The 15,733-nt window shown below is 36.2% G+C and overlaps 3 protein-coding genes across 4 annotated transcripts in view; 2 read left to right on the forward strand and 1 right to left on the reverse strand.

The window, feature by feature from the left end:
* LOC114253557 (uncharacterized) overlaps window positions 1–15,107 on the forward strand; it is a 168,134-nt gene extending 153,027 nt beyond the window's left edge. The window contains exons 2-4 of the mRNA XM_089728446.1: window positions 6,307–6,534; window positions 13,085–13,172; window positions 13,762–15,107. Of these exons, the coding sequence (XP_089584572.1) occupies window positions 6,307–6,534; window positions 13,085–13,172; window positions 13,762–13,912 (467 nt within the window). The 3' untranslated portion in view covers window positions 13,913–15,107. The remainder of the gene's footprint in view (window positions 1–6,306; window positions 6,535–13,084; window positions 13,173–13,761) is intronic.
* Window positions 3,409–6,313, reverse strand: Daao1 (D-amino acid oxidase 1). Of its 2 annotated transcripts, none has more exons than XM_028188319.2 (2): window positions 6,294–6,313; window positions 3,409–4,623 (listed from the first exon to the last, which is right to left on the reverse strand). In XM_028188319.2, exon 2 carries the CDS (start codon window positions 4,608–4,610, stop codon window positions 3,597–3,599), a length of 1,014 nt encoding a protein of 337 aa, XP_028044120.2. In that variant the 5' UTR covers window positions 4,611–4,623; window positions 6,294–6,313; the 3' UTR covers window positions 3,409–3,596. The 2 variants fall into 2 exon arrangements, with proteins under 2 accessions (XP_028044120.2, XP_028044119.2); XM_028188318.2 differs by lacking the exon at window positions 6,294–6,313 and adding an exon at window positions 5,769–6,227.
* Window positions 6,521–11,946, forward strand: LOC114253445 (uncharacterized). The gene is made up of 3 exons (XM_028188320.2): window positions 6,521–7,120; window positions 7,466–7,617; window positions 9,176–11,946. Exons 1-3 carry the CDS (start codon window positions 6,941–6,943, stop codon window positions 9,444–9,446), a joined length of 603 nt encoding a protein of 200 aa, XP_028044121.1. The 5' UTR covers window positions 6,521–6,940; the 3' UTR covers window positions 9,447–11,946.
* Window positions 15,108–15,733: the final 626 nt, after the last annotated feature.

The raw sequence follows: 15,733 nt of genomic DNA on the forward strand, positions 1-15,733 counted from the left end.
TCATATCTCAAGGTGGGTGGCGCATTTACGTTGTAGATGTCTATGGGCGCCAGCAACCACTTAACACCAGGTGGGCTGCGAGCTCGTCCACCCATTTAAGCAATAAATAAAAAGTAACTTCAAAGTCGTTGTCTATGGCCACAAAATTGTTGATCTACTTTTAAAACTGGCTGTAACATCCCCTGGGCGTCAGGGTCGAATCTGTTACATATATTATGTTATTCAAAGAGATCAACTTTCTTATGATCCGTCACGTGAGCCGAGAGATCCTAAAGGCTCGTTTTCAAATGTTCCTAATGGTCTAAGTCTGTACTATCGACTTACACAAACGGATGCCAACTTTATTCAGTTGAGAAATATGCGAGCGCTCATAAAATTATTATTTTTGTTTTAAGAAGGTAAGTATTGAAATAGTTTGTCCGTCTGAGCTACTGCAACTGCTTCTCTCTTTAGTAATATGTATTATTCTTCATAACTTCTTCTATTAAGGTATGTTATGAGCCTGCATTAGCAGTTATCACTGCGAAGGCTTCAAAGTCCACCGCCACTTCTAGACAAGATGGGTTTCAAGCTATTTGGAGGACGTGGAGAAGAGGTGACGAAAAGAAAAGAAAGAAAAGAAGAATTAAAGGTGAAAATCACAAAGGAAGAGGGATAACGCCACGGTCGCTCAACCGGCAATCTTCTTGTATACCTTACTCATAGGTGGGCTGAAGCCTTGGAGAGCAATGGCGAGGCTCTTGTTATGAGCATTGATATCGCGAAGGCCTTCGACAGGGTCTGGCATTTCTGTCGATTTCGTACAATGATGTTTATCCACAATGCGTTCCCAGAGATCTTTTTTGCCACGTAACATCCGGCTTTGGAATAAGCTCCCCTCCACGGTGCTTCCCGAGCGCTGTGACTTGTCCTTCTTCAAACGAGGCTTGTGGAGAGTACTCAATGGTAGGCAGCGGCTTGGCCCTGCCCCTGGCATTGCTGAAGTCCATGGGCGACGGTAACCAATCACCATCAGGTGGGCCATGTGCTCATCTGACTACAATGGGCAATAAAAAAAAAAAAAAAAAATAGATAAGGATGTTACGATTTTTATAAAACTGTATTCTGATTGTTATATAAAGTATACTTATAGGCGTGTTTGATTAAATAAATCCTAGATGAAGGGTACAAATAGGCAAAATGGTAAAAAAGTCATTCTGCCATTTCTGCCGTGGAGCAAACGAGCTCACAGTTTGAAACTGTAAAATGCAATCTTAGGCCTCATGCCTCATGTGGGAATCGCTCACATTGTGATGTCTATAAGCTTTGATAGCTGAATCTACCGAGTTTCTTGCCGAATCTTCTCAGTGGGTCGCGATACGGATCCGGTAGTAAATTCAGCGAAGCAATACTCTTGCAAATGTTATCAAACTCTCTCAGGTAGAGCCCTGCGAGCCAGTCCGTTGTAACTGGACTAGCCCCATGAGGCTATCGGTGAGTAGGTAGGAAAAAATCGATAGCAGCATAATATCAGAATCGACTCTTTTATCCAAATACTTAAACTAAAAAAACCTTAAAACTACAATCATTTCCCGCCCTTATCGAAAAGTCACGATGAAAAGAATAAAAGTGTTTTGGTAAAGAGGCACCGACACGGAAAGCCGCAGAATGAAGCTTTTACATGCAAATTTCTTTATGAAGAGAAAGCTATTACGTGGGGTTATTTGAAAACGTTTTTCATTTAATGTGCTTTTCTTTTACAGTGGCAGTACGGTACATCTAGCGTTAAGAGGTTACTGGAACGTTCAGAGACAACAGAAAACAGAGACCTACATGGGGTCGCTCTATTTTATTTTAATTACGGTCGTGAGTTGAACATCCCATCTAACCTGGTTAAATTAGAATAAACAAGCAATGATAACCAAAAAACTGTACACAAACATTTTGTAAACAAAATGAAAAGTCATTGAGGCTGCCATAATTTCGTAAAGGAATAAATTCTCCGCGATTAAAGAACTTTGCAAAGCTTCATGTTGGAAAAACATAAAAAAAAAGTTTCGAAGAGTTCTCATTCAAGAAAACTTTATATTCTGTCATTATTATTTTCTTTTGTAATTAAAACTTTTCATTCTATATCGACTAATTTTTATTTATTTCTAAATTAAATTATACATTTATACAAGGAGAACGTTACTCTCGAACGACGCGGTCGCAGTTATTGTGGTTAAGCAAGAATACTTCGTACGATTATCACCCTGAACTTTACACGCGGCGATAGAAACTCTTACAAATAGGCACGTGATAATGGAGCAAAGTTTAGGAAGCATTATGAGTGGGAAAACTTCAAAAACACATTCCATATTTGGCGCACACCACGACGTCTATGAGCACACGAGACAAACACACAAACCATTAATATCAAATAGCATTAACTCGAAGTTTGCGACCGAAAATTGACCCAAAACAAAGTAGTCACACAAGACAATAACGTATATTAAGTGTTGGTAAAAAAAGAAAACATTTCCGGATATTTTCATCTGTTCGTATTCAATATGTCACATTGGGCAGCCCTAACGAAGTTATAGCATTTCTCAAATCAATAGAAGCATAAGAAATTTTTGGGTCACTGATAGTACAGATGTGATCAACCCTATTTAAATATCCGCGCTCGGTCTAAGATATATCGTGGGCAGTTCGACGTCAGATGCATCATGCTTGTCTTTTTGCTGTTCCAAGAAGTATTTGTTCTTCTGAAGGTAAATTTTGTATCGTGAAACAAGCTAACTGCTTATTCGCAATGCATGTACTTTATTAATTTCAAGTTTGATGATAAAGTTAAAAACTCTTTACCATTCGTGTAAACTATTCCGTTAGCAAATCTCACCCGTGGTTCGCCGAGCTACTGCTGCATTCAGTGGTACATTCTGCGAAGCACTGCTCTTGCTAGAGCTAGTGTTAGCAAATCCTTTTAGGCTGACCTAGTTGCCAGCTCCTTAAGATACCAGCATAAAGGTAGGGGAAAAAACCTGTACTGTTGTACACGGTAAATAAGTAAAACCTTTCGAAAAAAATCCTTTGCGACGAGCAAGTTGCAACATCTAGATTCCCAAAAGGGTTTTAAGTCGTTGGACCGGGAAAGTTGCGAGATCGCAAAGGTCACGTTTTCCTAAGAGACCATAACAGTTTTGAAGCAATTTCAACCTTATTGAATTCTATAAGAATTTTCTATTATATACTGCAACAGTACATATTGGTAGAACATGTTGAGTAGATTTGTTACCACGGTGTATAACGCGTTTTGCAACAAATGCAATCTGACTGAAGTGGTATACTCATATGTATAGCTTACTAGAAAAGTTATTTTATTGCAGTAGGGATTGTGGTAAACTGAACTTGGACTTACTATAAAAAATAAAAAAAGGCAAAAATGTATAGGCAATTCGTATATTATGTCAATATATATAATAAATAGGGTATTTCTGATTTTTTCGATTATTGGAACTTACCTAAATAGAAATAAAAAGGTTTAGAATAAAAATATAAAAATAATATTGGGTTTTACAAACAATATTTACTTGTACATGTATATTACTTATTAACTAAACAAGTTGCCTGAATTACAATTTACTTTGAGAATTTCTCTTCAGAGCATCAACGGCTATCTGTACAGCCGTTTTCGCGGTTCCCGGAGCTACCATCACCCCGTACCCACCGTGCCCATAACAATGTACCACGCTCAAACCGTCCATCACTTCCCGCTCAACTCGAACTGGTACTCTATGCGGACGAAGTCCTACTTTATGTCCTATAACCTTAGCTTTCTTCAACGAAGGTACCAGATCGCAACATCTCTCCCAAATAGAGGCCGAATCATATTTATCCACCTCCATATTGTAGCTGTCGTACTGTCTGCAGCCGCCCAAAGTTGCGTTGCCATCCATGCCTGGTATAACATAAGTATCATAGTCCCCATAAAATGATGTCTTCAACCATGGCGCGTTGACTTTTATAACCTGACCTCTAATCGGTACTAGATCGTGGTCATTGCAGAGGTATTTTGAACCCATTCCCGTGCAGTTAAACACCAAGTTATAATCTTTTAAGGATGAAAAAGATTCGACCCTTTGTTTCAGAATTTTACCCCCGTTTTGTTTAAATAAAACTTCGTTCCATGGCAGGTATTTATCACACTCGATTTTCAATGTTAAGTAATAGGAGCCGTACTTCCAACCTTTCCCGCACATTTTTAATTCATCTACATCACACTCTCTGTATACCGGTACCAGGTCTTCGATCAAGTGGTTCCTGGTCACGTGGTAGTTGGTTTTTGAGAATATATAGACAGGTAGCGGCATTATTCCCGCTTGTGAGGCATCCGAAGAATTCATGATCTTGCTCCAATAGTTCCAAGAATAGTCGATCCATTGTTTTGTGATTTCGCGTGTAGGTCCTTTGAAACTTGGGCCAGGTCTGAAGATACCGGCCGCCACACAGCTAGCCGTGTCTTCGTGGAAGGCGTCAGCGATGACGGTAATGTTGGAGTTTCGAAGTTCTTTCTGCAGTTCTTTAGCTACGGAGGAACCGATAACGCCAGCTCCGATGACCGCGATGTTCAAATTTCTTTTGTCCATTTTGTCATACAGTCTGCAATATTTACAATAATTTTTGGGACATCACGTCGAAATTTTTCAATTGAATTATATGACAATTGTTTGGAACCGAAACAGATGAATGCTTCGTAGCAGAAATAGGCTGAATCGCGCTGTCTTCTCCGGCAGGACCCCATATCATTCTACCAGCAGCTAGTATACAAATTTAGTTTTGTTAGTTTCATAATAAAGCCCGTAGCTATCCCTTCGTTCTGAACGTGATTGTTGTGCACGTGCTACATATGTATTTCATTGGAAAAAAATATTACCTGACCTAGCCTGAACCTAGAATTGTTAACGCCCCGTTTGTTTTTGCTGCACAAGAATCATCCTCACCGGTTTGAAGACTGCATAAAAAATTATACCGAGGCCGCTGCTCAAGATGGGTGGTGGCATTCACATTGTGGTATTAATATACAGAAAGACTAAACCTTAGTTCCCTTAAGTCACATTCAGGACATTTCATAACCAAATGCGATCCGATGCGATAATAAAGCGATTATTACTTCTTAGATCATGTTATGTTCTTATAAATATATTGAATTAACGATTTTTTAATAACTAAAACTAAATTGTTACTTTCAAACGTGCTCGTGGCCTAAGAAGTTGTCGTGACCTGAAGGATAAGACTCCCGGTGCATTCGAATCTAGCGATGCATCGGTGTTCGGATCCCGCAGGCGGGTACCAATTTTTCTAATGAAATACGTACTCAACAAATGTTCACGATTGACTTCCACGGTGAAGGAATAACATCGTGTAATAAAAATCAAACCCGCAAAATTATAATTTGCGTAATTACTGGTGGTAGGACCTCTTGTGAATCCGCACGGGTAGGTACCACCACCCTGCCTATTTCTGCCGTGAAGCAGTAATGCGTTTCGGTTTGAAGGGCGGGGCATCCGTTGTAACTGTACTGAAACCTTAGAAATTATATCTCAATGTGGGTGACGTATTTACGTTGCAGATTCTATGGGCTCCAGTAACCACTTAACACCAGGTGGGCTGTGAGCTCGTCCACCCATCTAAGCAATAAAAAATAACAATAAAAAAAATATGAATAATAAAAACATAATGACATGTGTACTATACGTCTTAATTATATTTGCTAAATTTTATTTACCACTAATTAATCTACTTACCCAAAGACAACAAACAAGAGATAAACATACACAAATAAATATGCAAAGATAATTAAACAGGTACTGAAAACATAATCAAATAAATAAACATTTACAGTATCTATGCAAAAAATTTCAATTAGATTTTAAATTTTATTTAATTTTAACACACGACACGTTTGCCAACAACACAATTAACCAACAAAATGGAAGTGTTTGGAATAAAACATTAAATGCTTCTAAATTAATATTTCCGATGTCATCATATTTTCATGACGTCACAACTAAATCGTAAAATGAGCTACTAGCTACCATAACGCCTCATCGTACTATAGTTCCATTTGTAATTCTTTCTCTAACTATTGTATTTATTTAACTTTGCTCTATTATGTAACTTTTCACTAGGGCAGTACAATACTGTACTACTAAACGATAATAAATTAATTATTTTGAATCGTGCAAAAACTAGCAAATTGTTTTCTCAGCCCCTAAAACTACAAACTAATAACTAGTGAAACTGCAAAAGTTACTACAATATGTTATTACGTCCACTTTCCAGAATCCAGACCACCCAGAAAAAACTACAACCAGCTATCGTCACATGAAAAACTTGACAATCGCAAAGCAGAAGATATCCAAGTCGAAGAGCCGGTGGAGTCTGATGCAAGCAGCACTGATGTAGAAGAGCGCGAATCACACGGAGTATGTCCCCCGTGTGCGCATGACCGATACAATAACAACGTAAAACGACGTGCCAACTACGATTTTAGTGATGATTCTGATTATGGTAAGATTATTTCTTTGTTTTACTCGAATTAACTTTACAACGTATAATATGATGTTATTCAATGCAATTTAATAACATCAATAGCAGTTCGCGCAAGCGTATAAAGGTGCTGTACGATTCTTGCCAACTAAGTAATCAAAATCGGTTATACACTGTGATTGTACAGCACTAGTTGCTTTAGCCGCTTCAAAATTAGACGTAGGTATTACACATACAGCATAGACAGGGACCAAAATGCCAACAAATAACTGATGTCAAACGTCAGTGTCAATCACTAATTTATATCCGGAATACATAAACTTTCGTCACAGAGTTGTAGTAGGTAATTTGTAACCCAAATTGTTTTGAGGGCGTAAATTATATTTACACGTACATTTACACCCAATAAGTGCAAAGAAACAAGAAAATGGCAAATCTAAAGTCAGATTTAGATCAATATTTGCTTCAAAACGAAAGTCGTCGGAGTTATAAATTTAGTTTACCAAGTTTTTCAACGCCTGCCTTCCTGTCTCGTAACACTGAGGAGACTCCGACGAGCACAACAAGCAGTTGGTTCGAAGAAGTACAAAAAGAGTATTTCACTTTGGTAAGTTGGTATTAAAATTTTAGATTTTCTATTAAGTTTAAAATACATGATATATATTTATGGAACATAATGATCATTGTTTGTTGTTGCAATGAATGACTCAATAAGAGATATGACTTATGTTATGTTTAATTTTTCTAATCAAAAAAATATTTGAGAACCTTTAACATTTATTAATTTGTTTATATCATATTTTAATCATTTCTTTGTACAGAAGTTATAAAACTCATTTTCATTGTGCAGAACTAAATTGCTTCTACTTGTTTAATTAACGTGGTAAAATCTAGACATTTTTTTTATAAAATGACTCTGTATATATATCATAATTTCAATTTTAAATTTCAGAGCAGAACACAACGGTTCTTAGGATTTGGAATATGTCTATTTCTAGGAATCCTATGTTTCATACTATCATTTATCTACATACCAGTTCTTCTATTACAAGCTAGGAAATTTGCTCTACTGTTCACATTGGGAAGTTTATTCTTTATACTTAGGTAAGCAATATTTGAAATATTACAGATATATATCTATATAGATTTGGTGCCAAGTTTTAATAATCTCTTTTTCATGTACATTTTATGTGGAGATAAACTGTGGACACTATATACACACAACTATACAAAAGCATTAATTAATGATAAGATAACAATAATATAATTTTTTTATTTTTTTATTGCTTAGATGGATGGAAATGCAATTACAAATTGGGTGTGTGGGTCACATCATTTTCCTGTGACTGTGTCCTAAAATAAAAGTAATGGGAATTATTCTATGTATAATATCAGCATACTGTAACACTTGATGAGTGATGACTTACTAAAATAGTAAGCCAGCATAGGAGGATACTGTCATTTGGGTTTTTCTACCACAAAGCATTCACACATTTGACAGTCAAGTGTGCAACAGCTCTTTTACTACACAAAACATAGTTATATTGAGGCCTTAGATCTCATGTCTCCAAGTGACTTACACTAACAACTTATCAGCTGGAGAGGGAAGAATGTTCAATAAAATAAATATAAAATTAAGCATAATAATGGTAATGATGGTATTGAGATATTTGTTACGAGGTAGTTACAAAGAAACTGAAAACATAAATATCAACACTTATAGAACACTATAATGTATATAAAAATAAACTACAGTGCACTAAAATATGACAAAATATGACAAATATGAAAATATACAAGGAAATGTTTTGCACTATCTTTAGTTATGTTGATTTATTTATTTATTTTAGTGACCTGTTTCCCCTTTTTTTAATTAGAACTCACTATCAATGCATAACAACTGTACACACATAGCCATTAAACACCTGATAATTAATTATTTTCAAAATATAAGTTAGTTAAGACAGCTTTAATAATCATTTGATAATTAATTAATAATTTTGAAAGGCAGCTGTTTTAACTATACTTAGAACTCATATCTCAAGGTGGGTGGTGTTGTAGATGTTTATGGGCTCCGGTAACCACTTAACACCAGGTGAGCTGAGAACTCGTCCACCCATCTACGCAATAAAAAAAAGGTTTTCCATAATCATCATTATCAAATTAATTAATTGAAATCATAGTCACTGTTATCATTAATAGGGTCAATGAACCCACCTGTTGAGGAGGATTCCTGGACACACTTGTCATGCATCACAATTACTTTATAATATTTCAATTTTATTCCTGAACAATTAGGTATACTAGTTCAGTCCTTCTGTCTTTACAGGCATTCTGAATTTCATTCCGGTGTCTGCCCATTACAATCTATCCTACACTTCATGTATAGTACACAAATGCCATTGCAATGAATTCAATATTATTCTTGATATCTTAGGTGATTTATAATTAGCTATCTTAATCAAGGAATATTTTACAATCATGTTGTTGTTGAAAATTTACTAAGAACTTCTAATTTCCCGTGTTTAAAGTTTATTTGATTAAGAATGAATGGATTTATCAAAATATAAAAGATACAAATCAAGCACTTAACTAGTATACAGTGTATTTTTATCAGTAAAATATTGATATGGTCTATTTTATTTGTTTTTTTTTATAATAGTTTCAGCTTTCTGTACGGACCATGGGCACATTTGAAGTCAATGTTCTCAAAGGAAAGAGCTCTTACAACATCAATTTACAGTATAACTTTGATAGCGACATTATACTGTGCCTTACATCTTCAAAGTACACCGTGGACCATAGTATGTGCTGTCTTACAAGTGATGGCATTGTTCTGGATGATGATGGGGTCTATACCAGGAGGATCATCGGGCATGAGGTTCTTTGGAAGCATGTTCAAATCATCAGTTTCAAACACATTGCCAATTTAACACGAAAACATTGTGTTCTATATGTTTGAAAGGATTTTTTGTCGTCTCTGGTTAAAACTGTGACTGATGTGTGAAATTAGTTATATTTTCTTACTATCCAATAAAATTATTTTAAGATAGTGAAATTAATGTAAATTTTATAAATTATAGCATTTAGATACTATTGGTGATACTGCATTTCTATACTATAAATGTTAACATAAACCTTGAAATTAACATTACATTATTCTAAATAAAGTGTAGTAATCGCTCTTTTTTCATAATTTTTATTTTTTATAAATATTCCATAAAATTCTGAAAAGTTTTAAAGCAAGCACTCAAACTGAACATGGAATAAACTGAAACAAATGACTATATATACCTTATAACTATCGGGATGTCAAATGTTGACTCAAAATGTATATCTTCGTTATTGATAAAGCAGCATTTTGGAATCGGCACAGTGTCAACTATGTTCATAGTACTCACGATGGTTATCTATCGGTAGCGATTGTCGGCACCGAATATTAGCTGCCTTAATATTTTTTTGGTCTTATAATAAAAAATTCTGTGGGTGAGCGATCGCCAAACTGCTATTCAAAGCTGTACACGATCAATTCAGTAATGAAGAGATCCGTAGAACTAGCAGTACCGTAGCCGTAAAGAAATACAATATCAGTTTGGGAGAAAAAACACCATGGATCTCTTCCCTGGCAGATAAACATATACCTTGCAAGGTTGTAGAGGCTGTATGCGGCAAATAGCTATATTTATAAATAATCTATAAATATAGTAAAGCAAGCACAAAGTTATACATAATTCAATTATTACCATCAATGCAGATGACGCCAAAATGAGGTTTATCCGCACGAAACACGATTTAGACACTGTTATTAACTCGTTGCCAAAAGTACCTACGTACGTGACTTCTGGTAATTGGTAGCAGCTATTTTCGGTTTAAATGTTATGCAGTATCACTGACCTCGCCGTAATATAATATAATATAATAAACGGGAATATAACTAGCTCATTAAAACCACATCCGTAATCTCACTTAATTCATTCATTTTGCTAAATCTTGCATATCCTTCTTCTTCTTCCTAGCATTTACATGGCCCAGTGCCGGGGTCCGCTTTCCAACTTAAACTTCTTACATATCCAATAAACTTTAATTAGTTTTTAGTTTTATGAATTTTAATTTTATTAGTTTTAATGCGTTTCTATGACTTGCCAGTACTAAAATTAACTTAATATCTATTTATTTATCTGACGCACTTTCTAAGATTCTAGAGTAACTGCAGCAAGTTCATTCAAAATGATGGTTTTTGCAACACTGATTCCCTATCCCTTGTAATAATTATTTGCAACACTGATTCCCTATCCCTTGTAATAATTATTTGCAACCTATCCCTTGTATTAATTGACCAATATTATTTTTGTACCTATTCTTAGTACGATAATTAGTTATTAAGGTACTTACGTATTAACGCCACCGCGGCAAAAATTGTTAAACTTTCCCTAAGGTCCGTCGATTTTTGGGGGGAGGGAGGGGGTGTAAGCGTTTACCCCTGCACCATACCCACCCCGCGGAACCCCATGGTTATGAAGATAACCACGGTTAAATTTTTTTATTAAAATTGCATTATTTAGTCAAACTCGAAGGAAGCTTAAGTTTGAATCCGCCTTATCTCCGGCGCTGCGGGAAGAGCAGCCCTTCCGCCCTTGCGTGCCGAAGCACGGTCACTCGCGCTCCGTCACAGCGGGCGAGGACTGCTCTCCCTCCGCGCCTCCGGTTTTTTATATACACTAGAGAGCAGACAAGACCAGGTGGAAAGTGGGGTGATCTGATTCGCTTTTCCATATTTTTCGCGTTGTCCACACTTGCTAACCATTAAATATTTGCCGCGGTAGCGTTATAAGTACCGTTATTAATATCATAAATATGCACAAAGGGTGTTATTCATTTTCAGGGAGTTGCGTTGTGTTATCCTACATAGTACCTGTTATCGCAAAAATAAAAGTTATTTTAATTTAATACCTACCTAAATACAATATGTACAGACAGTAGTGTACTTGTTCAAATAACTTTTTGAACTAAACTTAATGAACAAGAAGTTCACCTTCTTATTCTTTAAATTAGGTCAATAACAATATAAGAAAAATAAATTCATATTATAAATCCCTTATTTATTTAAAATTATCTCACTGCTTAATATTGTTCTGAACGTTTCACCAGAAATAAAATTACAATTTATAGATACTATGTACAGTAATGGCTATATGTATATTTTAAATTATAAAGGAATTTCAATTCCTGATATGAGCATCTGCGAAGTAAAAAAACGCACAACATGGTTTATTAAAAAATCAGGGTTAATCACATTTGACTGTGAAAGAAAAAGCAATATTCGTTAAAAAGTTGTCACTTTGCCTATATTATTATAAAATTAGAATCAGTCGTTATGTAATTAACAGTGTTGTACTGCTAAAAGGAGTTTATTTATTAAATTTTAAAAAGAAAGGTTATTTTATTTCACACACCTTATCTTAAATCAATTACTATGCCAAAGTAAAATAATAGTTTTGATACGTGGTCAGATAATATCTGTCTGCTTAATGCGAATTTTTAACATTCTCAATAGCGTGAAAGTTAGCTCAAATTTGTATGCAGTTGAAACAGCGCCCCTAGCGACTAACGTAGACAAACGTTCCGACTCCATACAGATTTGAGTTAACTTTTACGAGATCGAGGACGTTAAAAAATTCCAACTCGATCGTGAATAAAGGTATTTTTTTCCTACCTAAGCTGAGAGCCTTGAGAGGCTATTTCAGCGTAACCTTAACTAGTAGGTGAACTCACGAGGCTCAAACCTGACGATGTTGCTAACAGGAACCCTAGCAAGAGCCGTGCTTCGCAGAATCTACCACCGGATCGGAAACGTGACCCACTGAGAAGATCCGGTGAGAAACTCTGGGCTGTGCTGAGGGTGAATAAATGGGAAGGCTATGACTTGACATTGACACGCTACGAATATGGGGAATTTTAATTTTAATTTGTGTAGAAGATTCAACGAAATAGGGACTACAATAGGAAGTGGAAATGATATGAATATAACAGTTTGGAAACAGAGCGAAGTGTGGGAGTTTAAGGCGCTATTTTTTAAATCTTTCTACTTGCTATTATAGCGCCACCTTAATTGGCTCCTTTTCAGCAGACACTGTTTAATACACTGAGATGGTACCTACTGCTTAATGCTACCCTCCATAGTTACGAACGTTGAGCACTCGCGATAATACGTATTAAGTAATGACTGAAAAGTGGCATCTACTCTAAGAGTTAATTGCAGATTGACTATCGACTTAACTAAGGCGGATGGTTCATAGATACAGGCTTTAGCAAACCGGGTCCTTAAAAGTAGGTGTCTTTGTAAGAGCTGCCTATTCAACTGAATCCATCCTTGGTGAAAATTTTAAGAAGTGTAAACTCTAACTTTGAAAGTGAAAAAGTAATTCCACTACAATATTTCACTTTATGCAGTTTTACAGTAAATTTGGCACACGAGTAGGTGCCGAAGTATCTGATTATTTCCTAACCTAACGTAAATATGATAGTGATAGTATGTTTAGGTCGTAATAAATGCTATGAATTTTCTTTCCAGACGAGGCTCTAACTTGCAACGTTTGCGACCGATCGTTCCCGACCCGACGTCAGCTCAGCGACCATCAACAGAAAAAGAGACATTTCGGGTGGGTACTTTTGTTACGTAATTATGGAATCCGTTATGAAATTAGCTCTTCCAGTAGTATTTCAACCAATTTTGCTTTTCGCTTTGTTTTTTTTTTCCAAAGGCAATTACATTGACACATAAATGTCGTCTCAAACAGAACCAAACATAGACCTATTCTGACCTATATAGTAGAACCAAATCATCCGTGCATGACAAAACGTAAAATTATCATCTATATATAAAAATGCATTGCTGTTCGTTAGTCTCGCTAAAACTCGAGAACGGCTGGACCGATTTGGCTAATTTTGGTCTTGAATTATTTGTGGAAGTCCAGAGAAGGTTTAAAAGGTAGGTAAATATTAAAATGCTCGGAATTAAATAAAAACAACAATTTTGTTTTTCCTTTGATGTGTCCCCCGTCGGACGGATTCCTTCTGTTTGTTTTAAGTTTATTTTATACAAAAGTTTAGGTCTTTTATTTCTCGATTGAGGCATTGCGAAGAGAATAGTATAGAATTTTGCCGGGTCAGCTAGTTTAAATATTTTTCAACCCGAAACAAACGCTATATTAATCAATAACGAATTAACACGGTGTTATTTGTGAGCAGTTGCAGCGCTTGCGACAGCCTGTTCCCATCGCTGATGGCGCTGGAGCACCACAAAGAGGAGTTCCAACACTGGAGCGACTCATCGTACTGCTCGCACTCTGATTCGGACGACAGCGACACGTGCCACGAGGACCGCCATCGGTTACTATAATGTCACCATCTCATTATTGCCGGGGGGAACAACACCAAGCTGGGCACGTTTGTCTAAATCTATCTTCAATTTTCGCTTAGATTGTGACACTCGCAATATTTTGTGAATTTAATTACATATTTTTATTTTATACGTCTCCGACAATGGTTATATCGACCCGAAATGAGACTATAGTAGGTATATATACTGTAGATAACGTTAAAAATGTAAAAAAATAATCTAAGTCATCATTAGTAGTAAACAAAAGTTGATTTAATATTTGTTTCAACTGCTCGGTGACAGCCTTGAATTATACAACAAAAGTACAACTAGGCCTCTCATACATATCAGAAAGATATAGGTAATAACAAATTCGCCCTTTTTTTAAACTAAATTCTCATTTTCACAGGTTCACTCATTTCAAATAATGAATACCCACGACCAAAAATGACAAACTTATTATGGCAAATTATTTTTAAAATTATTTTTAATACCTATTTCAATTAACTTGATTTACGGATATGTCTCTGTGATATAAGTGATTCAGGTTACCATTTACGTAACCTCAACCTAAATACAAATTATTCACGTACGAAAGAGGGCTTAATGAAAGAAATATCACAGAGACAGTACATAATTGACGGAGAAAACTAAGTGTGATGTGACTTCCTTTTTCTTATTCCTTTCTCAATCCCCTATCCACGCCATCTGTTGACACTACAATAAAAACTACGCGTGTGTGAAAATGGCGCGAAGTGTGTAAATAACAAAAACATGGTGCCGGTGTAAAAACGATAAAATTGTGATTTGTTGATCAATCAGCACATATATGTAACTCTCTCCGGTAAGAAAACAGAAAAGTGCATCAACGAATTACGGAGTGAGTCCTAAAACTTATCCTTTTCCCAGTCCCAAACATATCTAAATTCAAAACAGTGCGCACTGAGTTCGTATGACCAGTATTGATGAGTTTACGTTCAGGTGGCACTGACTGATGCTAAGGCGTCTTAGGAGTTCACAAGAATAGGTACCACCACCCTACTTCTGCCGTGAAGCAGTAATGCGTTTTGGTTTGAAAGGTAAGCCGTTGTAGTAGGAGAGCTGGCACCTATTTTTGGGTAGGTATTTGAGGCAAGCTGAAAACTTGTCACATACCTCTCCTTCAACACGGAATTGCAGACCTGGCTGGTGAGTAGCGGGGCTAAATCAACCCCTATATTTTTTTAAATATTTTTTTTTTCCCAAAAAATATATTTGAGGCAATACGCAATTTATATATGTTGCAGTGTAATACTTAATAAATACGAAAAAAAAAAAAAAAAAAAAAAAAAAAAAAAAAAAAAAAAAAAAAAAATAAGCCCGACAATTTAATCGGGGTTGTAACATTACCAGACGCGTGCAAAACATTTTTGCAAAAAATTATAAAAAATGTTTTTGAGGCAGCTTGAAATTTAAATGGAGTGTTATTTATAGCTAAAAAATAAGATTCCCAAAAAGACAGATCATTTCGGTAGGGCTTTCTACCTGCCAGGTGATCAAACAAATAATGGATGGGTACGGGCCTGTACTGCTATAGACAAGCTGTAGTATGAGAGAGAGCGCATATCGACAGCTGTCTTCGTTCTTGCTTGCCGCGTTACTATTGGCTCTAGCGAGGCCACGTGACTTATAATAACCGGCAAACTTCTTGAGCATTTGTCTCATTCCCGATCCTGCGGACAGAATGGAAAGCAGTCGACGTCGCCCAAAACACGTCATCTCGGATCCGCCCGATCCACTAACGGTGCTTTTAGGTAATTCAAGCACCGGTCACCGTTCTCGTCGAACCCGTCGCTTGCGACG

Source organism: Bombyx mandarina, chromosome 06 (genome assembly GCF_030267445.1).
Source record: "Bombyx mandarina strain Sakado chromosome 06, ASM3026744v2".
In the NCBI taxonomy this organism is placed as follows: domain Eukaryota; kingdom Metazoa; phylum Arthropoda; class Insecta; order Lepidoptera; family Bombycidae; genus Bombyx; species Bombyx mandarina.